At 44.6% G+C, this 23,086-nt stretch overlaps 1 protein-coding gene across 1 annotated transcript in view; it reads left to right on the top strand.

Moving 5' to 3' along the window:
* Positions 1 to 12,711: 12,711 nt before the first annotated feature.
* The window catches only part of LOC128105557 (sodium channel protein type 10 subunit alpha-like), a 42,837-nt gene continuing 32,462 nt past the window's right edge, over positions 12,712 to 23,086 (top strand). Inside the window, exons 1-3 of the mRNA XM_052730802.1 lie at positions 12,712 to 13,646; positions 17,259 to 17,377; positions 21,542 to 21,622. Of these exons, the coding sequence (XP_052586762.1) occupies positions 13,377 to 13,646; positions 17,259 to 17,377; positions 21,542 to 21,622 (470 nt within the window). The 5' untranslated portion in view covers positions 12,712 to 13,376. The remainder of the gene's footprint in view (positions 13,647 to 17,258; positions 17,378 to 21,541; positions 21,623 to 23,086) is intronic.

Here is a 23,086-nt window from a genome sequence, read left to right as displayed (position 1 = left end):
GGTAAAGCCACTCGGTGCTTGATGGCACCATTGAATGTAGTAGACAATACAGAAGAAGAAGCCAATTTAGAGGAGAGTGGTATATTCTAAGAGAGCAAGTAGGTTAAATGTCAGGCTTGGCATGGGCGGCAGGTGTGGGTGGTTGTTGAAGCCCAAGGAGAAAGGATTAGGTTACTCTGAAAAAGGACATGTATGAGAGCACTGGGGCAGAATCCCAAGAAGCTCCAATATTTAATGGCTTGGTAAAAAAGAAACCTTTAATGAAGTTCCATACAGAACACACAGAGCAGATTTTAAGGAAAATGGAGTGTTCAATTATGTCATATCCTGCCAAGATGGGCAAAAATAGAGGTCTGAGAGCTTGCCTGGAATTGGCACCCTGGTGGTCGTTGCCGTTCAGTAAAAGCTGTGTTGAAAGGGGCCGTGGAGACACAGGGAGTGGACTGAGAGGCACAGCATGAATGGACGCATTTCACACGTGTCCTCTGCAGTAACAGTTCCCCTAATTCAACCATTGATGCCACCTCCATAGAAAAGCTTAATCGAGGCTGGGGACGTGGCCGGGTTAGTAAAATGCTTGCCGTACAAGCATGAGGGCCTGTGTCTTGCCTCAGAGCTTGTGTAAACATGCCAATCCTTGTGGTGAACACTTGTAATCCCAGAACTAGGAGGAGCGACAGTCTCAGTAACAAGGTGAGTTGGAGGTGGTGGCACACACCTTTAATTATAGCACTCAGCAGGCAGAAGCAGGCAGATCTCTGTGAGTTCAAGACCAGCCTGGTCCATATAATAAGTTCCAGGCCAGCCAGGGCTACATAGTGAGACCCAGTCTCAAAATAAAACAAAACAACATAAGGTGAATAACACCCAAAGGAACACACTTGGGTTGTTCTCTGGCTTCCATACATATGTGCACACATATGTACATGCATTATTTGCACGCGTACACATAGACTCACACACCTTAACAATTATTAAGCAGCTCTCTACCAGGAAGTTCACTGATCACCAGAACTTTATAAATAGCAAGGAATTGTTTACCTTGGTCATTTCAGTGTTCCATCGAATCAAGTCTATGCTTCATCCTTACAGAATCTTTGCATTATTTAAATATACATGACAATGGAAAGCTGTGGTCTTAAAAATAATAAGAATTCAGCTCTTGCCAGCCACCCTCCTCCCAGAACCCTGTGAGTGATGTATTCAGATTGGCCCTGTGGAGCAGCACAGGAGTTGGGTGGAGGGGAGAGAAGATTGGGGCCAGAAGAAGAAGAAAGTAGATTCTGCATGTTTTAAGCAAACTCGCCCACAGCACAAATCTCCTTCAGTTTCTTTGGGGTTATTGTCATTTAAATTACCTCATGGAATGAGTGCTTTTATTTTGGGCAGCAGAATCCTATTCAAAGGTATTCACACTCTGAAGATGGCATGGAGAGAAATAAAGTGGGACACCGTAAGTCCTTTATATTGAATTTAATTGCAAATGAGCCCACATGTTTATTTAATTTATGTGCCTGGGAGCCGGCAGCGTGGTATGGAAATAGGCTAAGTGGCTATTGGCTATTAAATCACACGTGTAATGGGGATGTTAACACTGGCACTCCGTGTTTGCATGGCACTTAGCTTACAAATGCTCTCACATACGTTGTCTGCTCCTCCCAACAGCCACGTCAGATGAGCAGGGCAGAGGGAATCACTTCCAGTTTGGAAACACAGAAGTGAAGGTCACAGAATTTCAAAAGACTTAGGAAGGGTCCAAATTCATACTATGTGTCTCCAAGCTCAGTGGCTATTTTGACAAAACCATGGGACCTCTCTGTGTTTCATGTGTGTGCGTGTGAGTTTAGATGCACATGTGTTTGTGTGTATGCATGTACATGTAGAGAGCAGAGGACAAGCTCAGGGTTATTCCTCAGGCACTACTCACTTGGCTGTTTCTGAGAGAGGGTCTCTCCTGGTCTGTAACTCACCATGTAGGCTAGGCTGGCTAATCAATGAGCTCCAGGGACCTGGCGGTCTTTACCCCCTCAGTACTGGGATTGCCAGCACAATCCATCACACCCAGTTTTATTTGTTTGTTTAAACATGGGCTCTGGGGATTGAACTGGGTCCTTCTGCATGCAAGGTGAGTGCTTTGCCAACAGAGCCATCTCTCAGCTTTCTGTGTAATTAAATTCAAACTATGTGGCTCTGACTTGACTCATTATTCCGAGTTTCTGGGGCCACAGCATTCCAAGATCACATGATCGGGAATATCTTTTTTTATTCTTGGCAAACAAACTCTTTGATTTTCAGTAGTCTAGGGGGAAAAAGGGCTCTTGAGAATTAATATTCCTTTTCTTCAACTTCATCTGGGTTTCATAACTGACTGGGCCCTTCCCTGCACCCAACACTCAGCCTTGTTTTAGTTTTTCAGTTAACTTCTGCTTGTCTTTTCACTCCCACAGAGATGCAGTGAACCTCATCCCTCCAGTCAGACACACTCACTTGGTGCTGCAAATTATTCCCTCCCAAGGCTCCCGCAAAACCCCCTGACTCAGCACACGGCCACCCTCACTCTGTGGATCAGCACCATGGACAGAGCAGGGCCCGCCCATGGCTTGCTTTTGCAGGAAGGTAGATCCAGCACCATGACAGACAGACAGACAGCTAGAATACTCGGCTCTCCTGACCTGTGAGTTCTTTCTGGTATCATAGATAGCTGAGGCTTCATCTGTGGGGACTGTGCAGAGACATGGCTAGTGCTGTCCTCTGTTCATTGCGTGATCATACCTGGCCTGCTTTCCTCATGGTATAACTGCAGGGTCATAGTGCTGTCCTCTGTTCATTGTCTGATCATACCTGGCCTGCTTTCCTCATGGTATAGCTGCTTCTGCTCTGTCTCTTACCTGGACAGTTCATGTATCCAGAGACCCTGCTAGTCCAATGACACATTTAAGGTAGAACTTCCACGACAAAACATCCTATATATGATGTGTATGCATATGTGAACACAGAATCTCAGAAACAGCCTCTAAGTCTTGATCGGTCGGTCCACATTGCCCATCTTTCCCAAACCCAGGACATCTAACCCCACATTCCCACTGCAGTGGAAAGCCCGGTGTGAGCCAGTGCTCAGGCTAGCTTTTTCTATTTGTTCTATGAACTAGAGAACATAACACACCCCCAGCATCAGGCATGTCACTCTCACTCAGGCACACCTACTTTCAGCTACTATTTCCTGGCACCAGCTCAGTCACACTCTCACAGAGACACGAAAGATCCAAGAGGCCTCAGTCCCCCACCTCATCACTTTCAGGGCACACTTACCTCACCGTTGGCCAGCAGGACTTGCAATTACATATGGCTTCACTTTTAGGGTGACTCTTAAAGTTAGCTTGGCCATGTTTATACTTGTATAATATACTGATTTGCTCTCTCTGCAACTCAGCAATCCAGCTGTGTCCTCTTCATTTCTTGATGCTAATTTGGGTCTCTGCTCTGGGGAGCTGACTCACTCGTAGCCCTCAGAACTACAATCATCAAACAAGTCCGATCCATTCTTAAAACTTGCCTGCCGGCTGCTGTTGCCATGCACCGGGTATTCTGTTGTCCAGTATCCCTCCATTTCCAGCCCCTACCTGTTTGTCCTTCTGTTTAGAGGATCATATTTATGCACAGTAGGGTAGATTTTAGTACATTTTTATTGAATATAAGACACTTTTTTTTCACAGCAACATGAGGCAGTCTCTAACCACCCTAGACTGACATTTCAAAAACACTTGATTTTTTTCTCGACTTTCCAAAGTTTAATCCTGGGACAGATGACAAATTATAGTCCATAAATATTTTATTCATGCCCCTTCAGGTCCCTTGATTATTCATCAATTTTGTTCAACAAATATTTTTAGAGCTCCTACAATGCATTGGGTATTCCTTTCAGTGTTCGGGGTTCCACAGCTAACAAACAGACAAAACCCATACTCTGGAGAAAACATTCCTGTAAAGGTGATAAATAATGAGCAAGTGGACACTTAACATCAGGTAGTAAAATGCTATAAGAATCAGGAAAGGGAAAGGGACAGAGAGTGGACAGGGACTATTGTTCAGGAAAGAGTGCGGGGGAACCATGACTAGCCAGGCCATTGTGGAAGGTGTGTGTGTGTGTGTGTGTGTGTGTGTGTGTGTGTGTGTGTGTGTGTGATTAGAAATGGGAATAGAATACTAGGCAGTGGGACCAGAACCTGGAAAATGCTGAGGCAAAATGTCCTTTATAAGCCAGGTATGGTGGCCAAACCGCTATAGTCCCAGCATTTCGGAGGATGAGGCAAGACGATCGCAGATTTGAGGCCAGCCTGGGCATCTTAGTGAGTTCCAGACCAGGCTACATAGTGACAGTCTGACTCAAAAAGCTATGCTCTGTGTGTTTAAGAAATAGCAAGGCAAGGTGCTAGAGAGGTAGCTTACTTGGTATAATGTTTGTTTTGCAAACATAAGGACCTGAGTTTGACTCCCCAGAAAACCATATAGACGAACAAACAAAACTCAGTCAGGCATGGTGGTGCAGCCTCAGCTCTGGGAGGTGGAGTCAGGTAGATCCTTGGGCTTGGTGGCTAGGTTAGTTTCCTTGGTGTGTTACAGGTCAGTGAGAAATCCTCTCTCAAGAATCAAAAAAGGTAGATGGCATCTGAAGAATAGCAACTGAGATTGATTGTGTGTGTGTGTGTCTGCACTATACATGCACACACACAATCGTGTGTGAACACACACACACACACACACACATGAAAAGGAATGACAGAGAGAGATGGAGAGGGAGGGAGGGAGAATCAGAAAGGCAGTCCATGGTCCTGGAAGCAAGAGACTGATGCCAGATCACAACATTGAGAGACTGTATTGATGGGAACACACCAGAGGGTGTGTGCTTGAAGGATCACTCTGGTTGCTACAACAAGTATAGGCTTCAGAGGGGCCAGAAAGTGGGGCAATGAACAAGCTCAGGTAATGTATTCACAGTCCAGGTGAAAGGTGATGGGCCACTGAGCGGTGGCCCAGTGATAGAGATAGGTGGCAGTGGAATGGAATGGCATTGACCATGGCTGTGGGGAGGTGTGTATAGCTGCACTTCAGGAACCAGGGGTACCTGAGAGACTACATGTGGGATTGAGAGAGTTTCCAATCGGTATGAAGTTTCTTTCTTTTTTTTTTTTTTATAACTTTTACTTATTATTCTCTCATATAATACATCCCAAACACAGCTTCCCCTCCACTTCTCCCAGTTCCCCTCCACTTCCTCTGTCTCCCAGATCCACTTCCCTCCTCTCTCTACCCAGAAAAGAGAAGGCCCCTCAGGGACATCAACTGAACACAGCAGAAAATACAATATGACCAGGCACAAACCCTCACATCAAGGCTGGGTGAGGCAAACCAATAGGAAGAAAAGGGTCCCAAGAGCAGGAAAAAGAGTCAGAGACACCCCCAACTCCTACCATCAGGAGTCCCCTAAAGACACCAAGCCAACAACCATAACATATATGAAAAGGACCTAGTGCAGGCCCACGCAGATTCTGCAATTGCTACTTCAGTCTCTGTGAGCCCTCATGAGCCTTGCTTAGCTGCTTCCCAAGGTTGTGGTCTCCCAGTGTCTTTGGCCCCTCCGGCTCATACAGTTCCTTCTCCCCTCTTCTGCAGGGTTCCTTGGGAGTTCTGAGGGGAGGAATCCCATGGAGACCTCCAACTTTGGCTCTCTCTCTGCCTAATGTTTGGCTGCGGGTCTCTGCATCTGCTGCCCTCATCTGCCAAAGGCAGCCTCTCTGATGATGAATGAGCTAGGCATCAGTCTATGAGTATATCAGTATATTAGCGCATCATTAAGAACCACTTCTTTTCTTTTTTTTTCTTCTTTTTTGGCCAGTTGTGTTTGATTCTACCCTAGGTCTCTGGGCTATCCAGTCTCTGGTTCCTGGTCATCCAGGCAGCGTCAGGCATTGGCTCCCTCTCCCATGGCATGGGCCTCAAATTAGACCAGTCTTTGGTGGTCCACTCCCACGAGTTCTGTGTCATTATTACCCCAGCACATCTTGCAGGCAAGATAGATTGTAGGTTAATTGGTGTCCCAGTCCCACCACTGGGAGCCTTGCCTTGTTACAGAGGATGGCTGGTTCAGGCTCCATGTCCCCCATTACTAGAAGTCCTCACTAGGGTCATCCTCATAGATTTCAGGGAGTTTCCACTGCACTAGGTTTCCAGATTGACCCCCTCCAAATGCTCTCCAATTTCAGTTCTCTTCCCATACTTTTTCCTTCTTTCATTTCCCCAACTCAATCACTCCTGTTCCCATGCCCACCTGCCTCCAGTCCACCTGCAAAATCTATTTGACTTCCCAATCCCAGGGAGCCCCTTACATCCTCCCTAGAGCCCTCCTTGTTACTTAGCCTCTCCGGGCCTGTGGATTGTGTTATGATTATCAATTACTAAACAGCCATTATCCATTTATGAGTGAATACTTACCATGTTTGTCTTTCTGGGTCAATTTTTTTTAAACTGCTGAGTAATACCCCACTGTATAATGTGGTGAAATATTGTGTACCCTAATAAACTTGCCTGAGGATCAGAGGACAGAACAAGCCACTAGATTAGACATAGAGCTCAGGCAGTGGTGGCACACACCTTTAATCCTAGTACTAGTGAGGCAGAGATCCGTTTGTATCTTTTTGAGCTCAAGGCCACACTGGGCTATATGAGATTGATCCAGTCTAGGAGAGAAACAGAGCCAAGCAGTGGTGACACACGCCTTTAATCCCAGGAAGTAATATGGCAGGGCAGAGAAAGGTATATAAGGCGTGAGGAAACAAGAACTCACTCTCTTTATACTGAGGATTCATAGAGGTAAGACCTAGTGGCTGGCCATTCTGCTTCTCTGATCTTTCAGCTTTCACTCTGATATCTGGTTCTGGGTTTTTGGTTTTTTTTTTTTTAATTACTAAAAGACCATCAAAAATTTGAACAACAGTGTAAATGTACCACCACATTTTCTTTATCCATTCTTCAGTTGAGGGGCATCTAGGTTGTTTCCAGGTTCTGGCTATTATAAATAATGCCACTAGGAACATAGTTGAACAAGTGTCCTTGTGGTAGAATGGAGCATCTTTCAGGTATATGCCCAAGAGTGGTATATCTGGATCTTGAGATAGATCAATTTCCAATTTTCTTAGGAACTGCCATATTGATTTCCAAAGTGGCTGTACAAGCTTGAATTCCCATCAGCAATGGAGTGTTCCTCTTCCTCCATATCCTCTCCAGCATGAGCTGTCACTTGTGTTTTTGATCTTAGCCATTCTTACAGGTGTAAAATGGAATCTCAGAGTCATTTTGATTTGCATTTCCCTGATGGCTAAGGATGTTGAACATTCCTTTAAGTGTTTCTCAGCCGTTTCAGATTCCTCTGTTGAGAATTCTCTGTTTAGATCTGTACCTCATTTTTTAATTGGATTATTTGGTTTGTTGATGTCTAGTTTCTTGAGTTCTTTATATATTTTGAATATTAGCCTTCTATCAGATGTGGAGTTGGTAAAAATCTTTTCCCATTCTGTAGGCTGTTGTTTTGTCTTATTGATAGTACCCTTTGCCTTACAGAAGCTTTTCAGTTTCATGAAGTCCCATTTATTAATTGTTGATCTTAGTGTCTGTGCTACTGGTATTCTGTTCAAGAGGTTGTCTCCTCTGCTAATGCATTCAAGGCTATTCCCCACTTTCTCTTCTATCAGGTAAAAACCTATACTCCACAAAATTGGAAAATCTAAAAGAAATGACTAATTTCTTCAATAGATACTACTTATCAAAACTGAACCAAGGTCAGATAAACAATATAAGTAGACCTATAACCCATAATGAAATAGAAGCAGTCATTAAAATTTCTGAAAAAAAAAAAACAGCCTACAGGCAGGAGGTTTTAGCACAGAATTCTACCAGACTTTCAAAGAAGAGCTAACACCAATACTCCTTAAATTATTCCACAAAATAGAAACAGAAGGAACATTGCCAAGTTCATTTCATGAGGCCACAGTCACCCTGATACCCAAACCACACAAAGATTCAACAAAGAAAGAGAATTATAGACCAATTTCCCTTAGAAAAAAAGATGCAAAAATACTCAATAAAATATTCACAAATAGAATCCAAGAACATATCAAGAAGATCATCCACCATGACCAAGTGGGCTTCATCTCAGAGATGCAGGGATGGTTCAATATACAAAAATCAGTTCATGTAATCCACCATATAAACAATCTGAAAGGGAAAAAACCCACATGATCATCTCATTAGATGCCAACAAAGCCTTTGACAAAATCCAACACCCCTTCATGATAAAAGTCTTGGAGAGAGTAGGATACAAGGAACATACCTAAACATAATAAAGGCAATTTAGAGCAAGCCTATAGCCAACATCAAATTAAATAGAGAGGAACTCAAAGCAATTCCACTAAAACAGGTCCAAGGCAAGGCTGTCACTCTCTCTATATCTATTTAATATTGTATTTGAAGTTCTAGCTAGAGTAATGAGTCAACTGAAGGCGATCAGGGGGATACAAATTGGAAAGGAAGAAAGCAAAGTATTGTTACTTGCAGATGATGTGGTAGTATACATAAGCAATCCCCAAAATTCTACCAGGGAACTCCTACAGCTGATAAGCACCTTCAGCAAAATGGCTGGATACAAGATCAACTAAAAAAAAAATGGTATCCCTCCTATATACAAATGACAAATGGACTGAGAAAGAAATCAGGGAAACACATTATCCACAAGTATTTAAAATATCTTGGGGTAACTCTAACCAAGTAAGTGAAAGATTCATGTAACAAAAACTTCAAGTATTTGAAGCAATAAATTGAAGAAGATATCAGAAAATGGAAGTATCTCCCATGCTCATGGATTGTTGGGATTAACATAGTAAAATTGGCCATCCTACCAAAAGCAATCTACAGATTCAATGTAATCCCCATCAAAATTCCAACACAGTTCTTTATAGACCTTGGAAGGACAATACTCAATTTCATATGGAAAAACAAAAAAGCCAGGATAGCTAAAACAATCCTGAACAATAATAGAACTTCCAGACGTATCACCATCCCAGATTTCAATCTGTACTACAGAGGTATAGTAATAAAAACTGCCTGGTATTGGCATAAAAACAGGCATGTTGATCAATGGAATCAAACCAAAGACCCAGACATAAATTCACACACCTGTGACATCATGAAATTTGCAGGCAAATAGATGGGACTAGAAAAGATCAACCCAAACCCAGAAAGACAAACATGGTATGTACTCACTTATAGGTGGATATTAGCTGTAAAGTAAAGGATAGCCATGCTACAATCCACAGACCCAAAGAAGCTAAGTAACAAGGAAGGCTCAAGGTGAGGTGCACGGATCTCACTGCACAATGGAAATAGAATAGACATGACAGGTGGATGCAGGGAGAGGTCTAGATGGGGTGGGTGGGCATGGGAACAGGAGAGGTCGGATGATGGGAGAGTGGAGGGAGAGACAACTGGAATCAGAGGCATCTCTGGGATGAGCTAGAAACCCAGTGCAATGTAAACTCCCAGGAATCTATGAAGGTGACCCTTGCTAAGACTCCTAGCAATGGGAGATACAGAGCCTGAACAGGTCATCTCCCATAACCAGGCAAGACTTCAGTAGATGGGTTGGGACCCCAACCCAGCCACAAACACTTTGATCTACAATTTGCCCTGCCTACAAGATAAACTGGGACAAAGGCGGCACAGAAATTATGGGAGTGACCAACCAATGACTGACTAGTCCAGCTTGAGACCCATACTATGAGGGAGAGCCCACCCCTGACATTGCCTAGAGTGCCAGGACCCAGAGGCTGGATGGCCCAGAGACCTGGGATAGAACCAAACATGGCTGACAAAAGGAAAAAAGTCAATGAAATGATTCCTAATGATGTTCTGCTGTACTCACAGATTGGTGCCTAGTCCAACTGTCATCAGAAAGGCTGCATCTAGCAACTGATGTAAACAAATGCAGAGACGCACAGCCAAACATTAGGTGGAGCTTGGGGAATCCTGTGCAAGAGGGGAAGGGAGGATTATGGGAGCCAGAGGGACAAAGGACACCACGAGAAAACACACAAAGTCGACTGACCTGGCTTCATGGGGACTCATAGAGACTGAACCTCCAACCAGAGAACTTATATGGAACTGACCTAGGTCCTCTGTATGTTACAGTTATGTAGCTTGGTCTTCTTTTGGGACTCCTAACAGTGGGGGCAAGGATGTCTCTAACTCTGTTGCTTGCTCTTGGGACCTTGCCTCCTACTGGGTTGCCTCATCCAGCCTTAATATGAGAGAAGGTGCCTAGTCTTGCTGCAGTTTGATATGCCATGGCTGGTTGATATACTTGGAAGGCCTGCACTTTCCTGAAAGGAAGGGAGAGGGAGTGGATGGGGGGAGGGGCTGGGAGGAGAGGAGGGAGGGGAAACTGTGATGGGACTGGGGAAACTGATTTAATTGATTAATTCATAAAACAGTCACTAAACTTGGTTGTTTCTTAGGTTCTGTGGACTATGATGATTGCCTCTACTTTTCAAAGCAAACATGTTCATTTTTATCATCCCTGCCATCCATTCAACAAAAATCTATTGGTGATAGCCTCTAAATGTTGGGCCTTCTAGGGGTCATTTCCAGGCTTCTCTGTACTTATACTTTAGTAGGGGAGCTAGAAAATAAAGAAGCAATTCTAGGCCATAAGTTTGTGGAGGAACGTAGAAGTCTTTAGAAGCATGAAATGGGAATCTAAGCACAGACTTCATATAAGGAGGAGGAAGGTGTTTCACAGTGAAGAGTCCAAGGCTGACAGGATTATCCAGGAAAAGAAAAGGGGCAGGTGACTGCAGGTGCAGGAAACAGAACACAGATAGACTTGTGGGGAAAGGGGTGAACTTCAAGGAGAAGCTCCTGTAGGGTGTGGCTGGGGACTGCAGCAGTGGCGAGAAGACATTAGAAAGAAGGAGCATGCGGCTGTAGACGGGATTGAGACAGAAAAGACACAGCTTGCAGACAGGCTAGGCCACCTGGGGCCATTCATGGAGCCAGAGAGTCACAGAAGACGGTCAAGGACTAGAAAGGGCGGCAGTAGGAAAATGGGCTCCGTTTGAGGCAGGCTAAGTTTCAGGTGCCCATGAGACCCTCAAGAGAAGACACCAAATGAGGTCGTGGGTCCTACAGATGTGAACACTGGAGACAAAGACTCGGGGAATCTGTTGCACAGAAATGAGAATTGACCTGGGGGAAGAGATGAGCTGTTCTTCGGAGATCAGATCCGAGTTCCACCACTTATTAGCCATGTCATCTTGGAAAGTCTGATGTCTCCTCTCTGTGCATTCATACATTGAAGCTAATACCTGAGAGGGTCCCATGATGGTTATGTGATAATGTGTGCGAATTGCTTAACCCACACTCTGGAACATAATGGGATCTCCATAAATGTTGGCCATTATCAGTGATGCAGGGGCTGCTACTCTCTAAAATATTACAGCATAATAGAGAACCTAAAGATAGATAGCAACGTGCAGGGAAAGCTGGAGGAGAAGGATTAAGAAGCAGACGTCGAGGAGAGAATCCAAGAGGCGTCACAGCACCCAGGACGAGAGGATTTTAAGTGGGGGGTGGTTAAGACAGCCAACAAGACCATCAAGAGGAGAAGGAGAACAGTCCCTGAGTTAGCCACCAGCAGGCCTCCGGTGTCTTTGGCAGCGTTTCAGTGAAGTTAGGGTAAAAGCTCAGCTGCACGGATGTCAGGGTGACTGGAGACCCGCAGTGAGAGCAAGCCCTCTGTGAAACCAGCAGAGAATGAGATTGGACAGGAGGAGAGTGCAGCAGGGGCTGTGTATCAGGCAGGTGTGTGTGTGTGTGTGTGTGTGTGTGTGTGTGTGTGTGTGTGTGTGTGTGTGTCTGTCTGTCTGTCTGTCTGTCTGTCTGTGTGCACTGGAGTGCACGTGTGTAGAGGTCAGAGGACAAGTGTGGAGCCTGTCCGCCCCTTCCTCCTCTATGAGGATTTCAGGAATGGAACTCAGGTCTCCAGACTTGCACAGCAAGCTCCTTCCCCCATTGAGGTATCTCACCAGCCCCGAGCAAATACTTTAAAATTTGCAATTTAATTTGTGTGTGTATGCACATGTGTGCACAGTGTATGTGTGGGTACACATATGCCATAGCATATGTATGGAGGTCAGAGGATAAGTTTCTGGGGTCGTTTCTTTCTTACATGGGTTTCAGGGATGGGACTGAGGTGGTCAGGCTTGTACAGCAAACACCTTCATCCATTGAACTGGCTCACCAGCCCCGAACAAATATTGTTAAAGGGAAAAAAAAGAGTCAAGGAAGGGGTTGGGAAAGAAAGGGGACTGGGAGAGGAGGGGACAGGGAGAGGAGGGGACAGGGAGAGGAGGGGACAGGGATGGGGAGGGGACAGTGAAGGGGAGGGGATAAGAACCAAAGGAGAAGGCAAGGTCTGACCCTAGCTGGGATGAGGACAATACTCTCATAAGACAGGGGGGAAAGGAGCTTGTGGACACAGGAGGTGAGCCAGAGATTTGGGGATCTGTTTTTCTCCATCAACTAGAAAACACGTCCATCGGCTTTCTCCACGAAGAGACAGGAGTAGTTAGCAAAGAGTAGAGTCTTTAAAATCTCAGACTAGAGGAAACTGCTGACCAGGGAATCTAGCTGACCCCAGACTGTGCCGCTTCAACCCAGAGCAGCCTGATTTCAAAGAAAACGGAATTCAACTGATAGAGGTTGACCTGGGCTTGGGGTGTGAGTGGGAGAGTATAGTCTAATGTGGTTCTGGAGAAAACTCGTGCTGTGGACAGTGAGGCTTACAGGAAGTCCAAAAAATGGGAGAAACAGAAGAAAATATCAGCAGATGAAACGTGTGGCCAGAAAGCAGGGTGGGACTTAAGGTGGGGGGTCAGGAGCCGGAGTCCTGGGGGAGGCAGGGGGAGGCTGCAGTCAGGCCACCCTGGAGATGAGGGAAGATGACAACATGTGTAAAGCTGTTTGAGGGGATCAGGGTGGGGCTTGTTACAGTGATGAGGGGACAATGGCTTCGGCACACAGAGCAGAGACTCACCTGTGGTACCTGGATCCTGTAAAGGGCCTGCAGAAGGTGGAATTCTGTCAGGCATGGGGCAGGCGGGAGGAGGCGGGCAGGAGTGGTTATGTGAGGAGCTGGGGACAAGGATGGAGGCTGTTCTAGCAATCAAGGAGGGCGAGGGAAGGGAGAGTTCCAGCGGGCAAGTTGTCATCTCTCTGTGATTATTTTCCTCCCATAAGAGTGTGAAGTCTTCCCCAAGAAGAATGAAAAGATGGAGTTCCCTTTTGGGTCCCTGAAAACTACTAACTTCCGACGGTTCACCCCGGAGTCACTGGCAGAGATTGAGAAGCAAATTGCTGCCCATCGTGCTGCCAAGAAGGCCAGAGCTAAGCATGGGGAGCGGAAGGGCCAGGATGAGAAGCCCAGGCCTCAGCTTGACTTGAAAGCCTGTAACCAGCTGCCCAGGTTCTATGGTGAGCTCCCGGCAGAACTGGTCGGGGAGCCCCTGGAGGACCTAGACCCATTCTACAGCACACACCGGGTAAGCACTGCCCCTGGGAACAACTGCGCTTAGCTCTTGGTGAGCAGGCCTCAGTCCCACCCCGCCCAGGAAGTCCTCACCCCCAGGTGAAGTAGCTGTTTGCTAAATAAGGCTGACAAAAGCAAGTTGAACACACCCCTCTCTGGATCTTTAGGAACTCTGTGATGGGGACAAATGAAACCTAAAGCTCCAAAGCAGACAGCTGCTGCAGAAACTGCATGGAAAGTTGCTTGTTCCCATGGGTGAGACCTAGCCTAGGGCCTCTAGAGGTGTTAGCTCTCTTTGCAGAGCAGAGCAGAGATTTTGAAGTTGAGAGAGGGATGCCTAAGCTAGGGGTCTCTGAAGCACAGTCTTGGAGCCCCTGGAGTCTTCCAAGCTCTCTCATGGGTTACTGAAGTCAAAACTGTCTTGAAATAATAGTTGACTCTCAACTGTCTTTCCTATATTGTCTTGTGAGCCTGTAGTGGTAACCAAGGGGACAACATCAACAACAGTCACTGGAAGGTGTGCCTATGTGCTCCTGGGTTTTAAAGTTTCTTAAGAACATGGCATGTGAGCAGGGCGGTGGCACACACCTTTAATCCCAGCACTTGGGAGGCAGAGGTAGATGGATCTCTGTGAGTGCAAGGCCCACCTGGGCTACAGAGTGAGTTCTATGACATCCAGAACTACACAGAGAAACTCTGTTTCAAAAATCAAAATTTAAAAAAAAAGAAAGGAAAAGGGAAAAAAAGACTATGGCATGGGCCCCACTTCCCTTCCCTGCTGCCGTAATAAAATGCTCTCACATAAGCAACGAAAGGGAGAAAAGGTTTATTAGCTCATCATCCCAGGCTCCACTCCATCATGGTAGCAAAGTCACGGCCACAGGAGCTTGCGGGAGCTAGTTACATTATGTCTATAGTCTGAAGACAAGAGTAATGCATGCATGCATGTCAGTGCTCAGTTGGCTTTCCCTCCTCTCACACAGTCCGGGATTCTGCCTGGGGATGGTACCACCCACACGCATTGGGTCTTCCTACCTTAATTAACATGATCAAGATAATCCCACCATAAACATGCCAACAGGTGAACCTAATCTAGACCACCACTCATTAAGACTCTTCCTGGGGAATTCTAGATTATGTCAAATTGACAACATTGGCCATCACAGGGTGCATACACACATACAAACATGATATATGTACATGTGCATTGTGTGAGTGTGTGTGTGTGTGTGTGTGTGTGTGTGTGTGTGTGTATGTGTGTGTGTGTGTGTGTTCCTGTCAGTGTCCCTTTGCTGTAACAAAATATCATGGGAAATAGACAAGGGAGGAAAGGTTTGTTTTCGTGCACAGTTTCAGAAGTGTCTGTTCATCTGTGCTTGCTTGGCCCTGTCACTTTGGGTGAAACAGTTTATCATGTAGCAAGTACATGCAGATGAAAAGCACTCACTTCACAGTGCCAGGAAGCCAAAAGAGAAAGAAGAAGAGTCTGGGGCCCTGATTCCCTTTAAGGGCATACCTCTAGTTATCTAACTTCCTCTCCCTTGACTCCATGTTTTTAGGCTTTGATTGCGTTACAGCAGCAGCACAGGCTGACAACCAGGCCTTCAATACATGAGTTTGAGCGCTAAGATCAAGACCATGACAACAGTAGGAAGGTAGATAGATAGGTAAGTCGGTAGGTAGATGGGAAGATAGATGATAGATAGATAGATAGATAGACAGACAGACAGACAGGCAGGCAGATAGATAGATAGATAGATAGATAGGTAAGTCGGTAGGTAGATGGGAAGATAGATGATAGATAGATAGATAGATAGACAGACAGACAGACAGGCAGGCAGATAGATAGACAGACAGACAGACAGACAGGCAGATAGATAGACAGACAGACAGACAGGCAGATAGATAGATAGATAGATAGATAGACAGACAGACAGACAGGCAGATAGATAGATAGATAGATAGATAGATAGATAGATAGATAGATAGATAGATAGATAGACAGACAGACAGACAGGCAGATAGATAGATAGATAGATAGATAGATAGATAGATAGATAGATAGACAGACAGACAGGCAGATAGATAGATAGATAGATAGATAGATAGATAGATAGATAGATAGATAGATAGACAGACAGACAGACAGGCAGATAGATAGATAGATAGATAGATAGATAGATAGATAGATAGATAGACAGACAGACAGACAGGCAGATAGATAGATAGATAGATAGATAGATAGATAGATAGATAGATAGATAGACAGACAGACAGGCAGGCAGATAGATAGATAGATAGATAGATAGATAGATAGATAGATAGATAGATAGATAGATAGACAGACAGACAGACAGACAGATAGATAGATAGATAGATAGATAGATAGATAGATAGATAGATAGATAGATAGATAGATAGATAGATAGATAGATAGATAGATAGATGATAGAAGATGATAGATGGTATACAGACAGATGAGTTACATAGATACATACATACATATATAAATTTCTATCATATGTATACACACAAACACAAATGAGCAAAGCAAAAAAGTATGAATATAATTAACTAGAATCTTCAATGATTTTCTTAAATCAAAAAGGTTGAGAGCTAACAGTGCAAAGAGGTGCCCATGACAGCTTCCTCTCCTGTGCTGCGCCTTAGAGGCTCTGTTCAGCCCAAACATGGTAAGTACATGTTTGGAAAAGACAAGGAGCTGGAACAAGCCATTGCAAATGTAGTTTGTAAAAGAGATAAGACACAGAGCCATGTTTTTTCTCCATCCTCTCTCTTTCCAAGAACCCACTCTTTCTAAATGCACAGAGGAGGGAACCAAGAGATGGTTTAGAGAGAGATCCAGGCAGTGGAGAGCAGGGGCTGCACAGGACTGGAAGTGAGTTAAATGTTGGGGCTGGGCAGATGACTCAGTCAGCACAGCGCTTGCTGAACAAGCATGGGGATCTGATTTTGATCCCTGGAACACATGTGGGAAAAAAGGCCAGGCAGAGTGGAACGTGCTTGTAATCTCACTCCTGAGGAGGAGGAGGAGGAGGAGGAGGAGGGGGGGGGGGGGAGAAGGAGGCAGAGGCAGGTGGATCCCTGGGGCTCACTGGCTGGCCAGCCTCACCTTGGTGAGCCTCAGGCCCGTGGGAGACTGTTTAAAAAAATAAAAAGGGTGGAAGGATCCTGAGGAATGACACTTGAGGTTGATCTCCACCTTTTCAACTCATGTGCGCACGCGCGCACACACACACACACACACACACACACACACACACACACACGATGAATTAAATGCAACTGAGCTCAACCATCTGCGGTCAGAATTTGCTCCTGGGCATGCTGCATATATCCAGCCCTTGAGTCAGCATGTCTCATGAAGCACTGTCCATGAAGCACTCTCAGTAGGCTTGCCTTGGCTCACAGTCAGTCATGGAGTCCAAATTCTTGCAGAGAGGGTGAGGATGTGGCCTCTGCTCCCTCACCCTCTCTAACTCTCTGCACCTCTACTAGATGGCCAATGAGTCATGGTTCTTCCAACAGGTCTTGCTCATGAGCCTAAGAGGAGGCCACCCAGGACCTTGTTTCTCATTGCAGTCCATTTCTGCTTTTGTTCTAGACATTCATGGTATTGAATAAAGGCAGGACCATTTCCAGGTTCAGTGCCACTTGGGCCCTGTGGCTCTTCAGTCCCTTCAACCTGATCAGAAGAACAGCCATCAAGGTGTCCGTCCACTCGTATCCTTTGCACAGTCTTCTGTACTCTAGACTCAGGCTCAGCCCCTGCTGTCTGGTGCCTTTCTTAGAGGTTAGCAGGAGAGCCAGTGAAGTCACCACAATGAAAACATTGTTTGTGTGCTTTTTAAATTTCATCTTATTTGTGCTGTGTGTATGTATGTACACCTGTGTGCACAGGTGCCTGCAGAAGCCAGGAGAGACCTCCTGAGTCCTCAAAGCTGGAGTTCCAGATGTTTGTGGGCCACCTGATGTGAGTCTTGGAATTGAGGCCCCAGCAGTGATAGAGCAGTGAGGGTTCTTAACCACCGAGCTATTTTGCTGGCCTCTGTTTATGATTTTGGTGTTCCCAAAGACCCCCAAATAGTCTCAAGCAGAAGAAATGTTCACACAGACCAGTGTGGCTCAGGTTCACTGCAGACTCACCTGGATTCAGCTGTGGAAACACAACTTGAAAAATTATTTTCTTGCTAGGCTCAGCTGATAGAGTGCTTTCCCCAAACACATGAAGTCCAAGGTTCAGTCCTCAGGACCATATAAGCCATGCATGATGGTGTGTGGCATGGTTTGTATATATAAAATATATGTAAAACCCCAGCATTCAGTAACAAACTGGATACTGGAGGATCATAATTCCACATCATTCTCAGCAACAGAATGACTTTGATGCCAGACTGGACTATGTGAAACCCCACCCAACCCCCAAATGTCCTCTTTTTTAAAAAAAATTTTATTTATTTTTATTTTATGTGCACACATTAATTTTTTTTAATTTCATGTGCATTGGTGCTTTGCCTGCATGTATGTATGAGGATGCCAGAATCCCCTGAACTAGAGTTACAGAGAATTGTGAGCTGCCATGTTGGTGCTGGGGATTGAATCCGGGTCCTCTGGAAGAGCACCTGGTGCTCTTAGCCACTGAGCCATCTCTCCACACCCCCCAAATGTCCTCTTTATGAGGTGAGTTTTACTGATGCCCCAGGCACAGCCTTACCATCAAAATGGCCTGCTTTCCCCAGAAACAATGACTGACAAGAAGACATCAGGTTATTTACACTATCCTTGGCTATGCTGGGGGTGATTGCTCATTCCCCAAAGAGCAAAGCCTCCCAGACAACAAACAGAACATTCCATGACAGCCAGAGCCCCGATCATCTTCCATGGGACCTCACCAATAATGGGGCTCTGCCAATACCGTGAGTTACTCTCAAACAACCAGCAGGTTAAAGATGATTGTTGAGGACCCTTCCGCAGAGAAACGTAATCAGACATTTTTGTCCCCAGGTCTATATTACCTTGGCTGCTTTAGGGTGCATCAGAAGCCACCTTCAGTGTTGCTTATGTTTCGTGTTTTTATTCAGCCCAAGTCAAAACAGTTAGACAAAGGAGGACTTGGGTTCGGCTTCTAGGCATCTTCCAAACTGGAAATTCTTAATGGCAAATCCAGCCTTGGCTTCCAGGAAGTTCATGTTCAGAACAGCCTTACTCTGTTGCATGACAGATGGTAGCCAGCTGCTGTACCTGATTGTGTATTAGTAGAAAAGGATTCTCTCTTTCTCTACCCCACCCCAGCCACTGTGGAACAGCTTGGGAAATTGCCCAACGGTACCTGAGCTAGGAAGCCTGGAACAGAGCCATCCACACACTCACTGGGTAACTACATTGCTTGATGATGTACAGCCTTTTTTCTTGCTGTGGTTATCTTTGTGGCTACCCAACAGGAGTTCTGTTTTCTGAATAGAATCTTGGAATTTTAGATTCTTTAGAATACTTCACGATAACAGCAGGCCCCCAATGGCTAACTACTTCCCAAGTGTCAACACTGTCACAGGCACAGGGGCCTTGGATGAAGGATTAGAGCCTCATTTTACAGATAATGAAACCAACACTCAGAGGCATTTTATAAATGTCCCAAGGTCACAGGTCCAGCCTGTGGCATCTCAGGGGCGGTGTCTTCAGTGAGGAAGTAGACAGCAAGTGAATGGACACAGATTGAGGTAATAATTCTCGCAGTGGGAATTCTCTACTGCGGCAAAGTGTTGCTTTTTTGAAAATACATTTGAATTAAACTTCTGGGCGTTGAAGCAGCAAGACCCAGCTTTTCATTGAAAGGACTCCAGCATGTTCCTCCTTTGGGACAGTGAATGGGAAAGCTGGGTTTTCTTTTAAATTCCATTGTGCTCAGTGCACCAGTGATCAGATGTCACTGAAAACATCTGTTGCTTGGACACATTTTATAGAATGATTTTTTTTTTAAATTGTTTGCAGGTTGGGGTTTGGTAACCTGAATTTTCTCCAGGTTTTCTTCTGTTTAAAACTATATCAAGTCATTCCATTATAGTCCATCTACTTTATAAATTATATTGTTCTACATAAAACAAAGCATGGCTTTTATTTTTAAAATAGTACTACACTGAGACTCAAGATTTTAAACATACTTCATTCATTCAGCTCTTTAAGAGTTACACTACTCATCAAAATGACTTTTTATGTTTTAAAGGAATATATACATATATATATATATAATATATATATATATATATATATATATATATATGGCCACAGAAATCTCAAATAAGGAAAAATAGCAAATGCACAATCTGTCCTCCATGGATCCCAGTTGAATTACATCGAGATAAGTAAATAACAGCTAATTAGAAATAAAATCTCTATCAATAGCCAAGTGACCAACGAGTAGTCTTTCTATCTTGAGATCTGATAGATAACTAATTACCTGGTGGAGTCCCAGTTGGACAGAAAGTCTGTTGAGGGGTCTCCTCCTCACAAAGTGTGCACAGTTATACTTAATTTTAATCAGTTTGGTCACTACAGCCCCAAACAAGATTCCATCAAAATTATAACTCCAATCACATTTTTGTGAATGCCTTCATAGACATGTGCTATCACACAATTTGTAAGGTTTGCAGAACTGAAGATGTGATTTAAATTTCTGTCCTTGTGTTATGTTTCCCCCAGGTGAACATATTTCCTAATTGTAAATCAAGAGGAAAATGTGGTTTCATCAGCAGAATTTCCCTATTCAGACAGATGTTTTCCTAAGTTAATCTAAAACAAAAACATGAAAGGTATTTACAGAAAACTAAAATGACTTTAAATATTTCTGCTTGAGTAGAAATGATGAGGGATGAGTACCATCCTTACCTTGTAGGTAAAGCTTCTCTCCAGGACAGATGTTTTCCTTTAGAAGAGACTGTTGGAGCTCATCAGTCCTGAGGAAATGTCCGCCTAGGGGAGGTCTGCTTGTAGATTCTCTCTACCTCCATTTATTTACTTCCTTTCAAAGCCTCCCTCCCCTTCTGAGTACCCCTTAGCCAAATCTCTGTTCCTAAGAGTCTCACTCTGGCTAGTAACGTCTTACTCTCCTTGGACTAGCCTCCCAGAGCCAAACCTCTGTCCCTAAGAGTTCCGCTCTGGCTAGTAACGTCTTACTCTCCTTGGACTAGCCTCCCTTAGCCAAACCTCTGTCCCTAAGAGTCTCGCTCTGGCTAGTAACGTCTTACTCTCCTTGGACTGGCCTCCCTTAGCCAAACCTCTGTCCCTAAGAGTCTCGCTCTGGCTAGTAACGTCTTACTCCCCTTGGACTAGCCTCCCAGAGCCAGCATGTCACTTCCTGTGCCTGCGCTGGCCATCTCTACCCAGAATCCATTGCTTCAATGTGGTTGAGCTCAGCTTAGGAAAACAATCTAACTAAACAGATTTTCATAAAAAGTAATAAACCTCCACCTGGTAACTATGGTTACCAGGCTGCTTGACACAGCATGATTCAGAAAGGCTATTTAAGCCTCTTCATGCTGTTTGCTCAGATCCTAGATGTAAATGATAAAAACGACCCATAGGTTAGTATTAGGCATAATGTGAACAGGATTTGGAAATTTGGCTCAGTGGTCCAGTGCTTGCCTAGTACAAAGCCGTGGGTTCAATAACCAACACCCTCATTATTGCTATTCCAACAGCTTCTACTACTTGTAATAAAGACAGAGTTCTCAGATGGGCTAGGTACTCAGCAGATGTGAGCAGCAACTGCATGACAAGACCATAACGCTGATAGTAGCTGAGTCATGAACTGTTCATTTGGCAGCAAGGTGATCCGACATGGGGGGTGGGGGCAGGTGGAGACTCCCACTTGTCCTTAACATGGCCTCACAGCTGGTTCTCCATATTTATTACCATCACTATTCTATTCAACTGTGTGTGTATGACCCAAAACGATCTTCCAGAGAAAATCGAGTGAGTAAAACCGTCACCATTCCTGTGTCTTTTCCTTGTCTTGTCTTTCTCAGCAGCCTTTGTATATCACCCAGTTTGTATTTAGGTGAGTCTGATTCTGGTGCCCATTTGACTTTGCAATGGTCAGGTTTCTTCTGTGTGCCTTTTTCCTAAGCACACATATGTTTCTGAACTTCAAGACTGTGTAGATTAGTGGTTCTCAACCTTGACGCCACAGTGGAACTTTACGGAGGTCCTTTAAACCTCTGATGCCTGGAAGGTCTGATTTCATTAGACTGTAATGCCCTGGGCAAGTGAGTCCTCCCGGATGGACACACACACACACACACACACACACACACACACACACACACAGGCATGTGAGAATGAGGTTCTGGGAAGGACTATACTTGAAGCGGTGGGGCAAACTAGGAAAAAACTATGAACGGTGGCTCTGGGATCTGGCCATAGAATACTCCATGGCCGAAGGTGTGTAAGTTGTCCCAGCTCAGGTGCTTCTAAAGGACTGTAGCATTTCTAGGGTTCCTGTGTCTCTGGTTGGCACATGAGACCTCTATCGTTTGAAAACAGAAGAGTTTTCTAAAAACAGATGTGTCACCCCAGCTGAGGCAAGCGCCCCTGCCCTTGTTTGAGCCTTCGGATGTAACAACAGGGTCTCCGAAAAGCTTTCTCTCTTCCCACCATTCATTCTTGCTAACTTTAAAAGTAACACATGCCACAATAAAATGTTCCACCTCTGTTAGTATAGTAAAGGGAGAGAGATTGCATAGCCATTTTCACTGATACGAAAACTCCATTTGATAAGGTTCAATTTTCGTTTATGATTTCAAAACTCTTAGAAAAGTTGGAACAGAAAGAAATTATCACACTCTGATAAAAAATATCACTTCTTCAAAAAGCAGTATCCTCCTAAAAGGATGTTCACTTATCCAATGTTAATTGTGAGCACAGAGATCTCACTTGAGATCAAAGAGGGAAAATAAATATCAGAGAATCCCATGAGTTTAACTGCATGGAGGGGGTTCTGGCCAGTGCAGTAAGGCAAGAATAAAAAAAAAGTGCATAGGAAGATTACCAAATACACTATAACTTACAGAAAATGATGTAGAGTACATAAAATATCCAACATAATCTAAAGAGAAACTAGTAGAGTTAGAGGCTGGCCCAGCGGTTAAGAACCCTTGCTACTCTTGCAGAGAACCAGAGTGAATTCCAGGCACTCACACTGGGCAACTCACAACCGCCTGTGGTTTGTGTTCACATGCACGTGAGTGCAGGTGCCCATGGAGGCCAGCTTTAGGGGATCCAACACCCTCTTCTGTCCTCCATGAAAATCTGTACTCGTGTGCATTTGAACACACAGAAGACACACACACATTTAGTAAAAGAGATCTTTAAAATCTACTAGAATTAATAAGACTGTACATCAAGATAGTTGTGTGAATTCATATACATTAATTGATA

The sequence above is a fragment of the Peromyscus californicus genome, unplaced genomic scaffold, assembly GCF_007827085.1.
Source record: "Peromyscus californicus insignis strain IS unplaced genomic scaffold, ASM782708v3 Scaffold_11__1_contigs__length_118956290, whole genome shotgun sequence".
In the NCBI taxonomy this organism is placed as follows: Eukaryota; Metazoa; Chordata; class Mammalia; order Rodentia; family Cricetidae; genus Peromyscus; species Peromyscus californicus.
The sequence above is the reverse complement of the archived record's forward strand: the minus strand, read 5'-3'. Positions and strand labels throughout refer to the sequence as shown.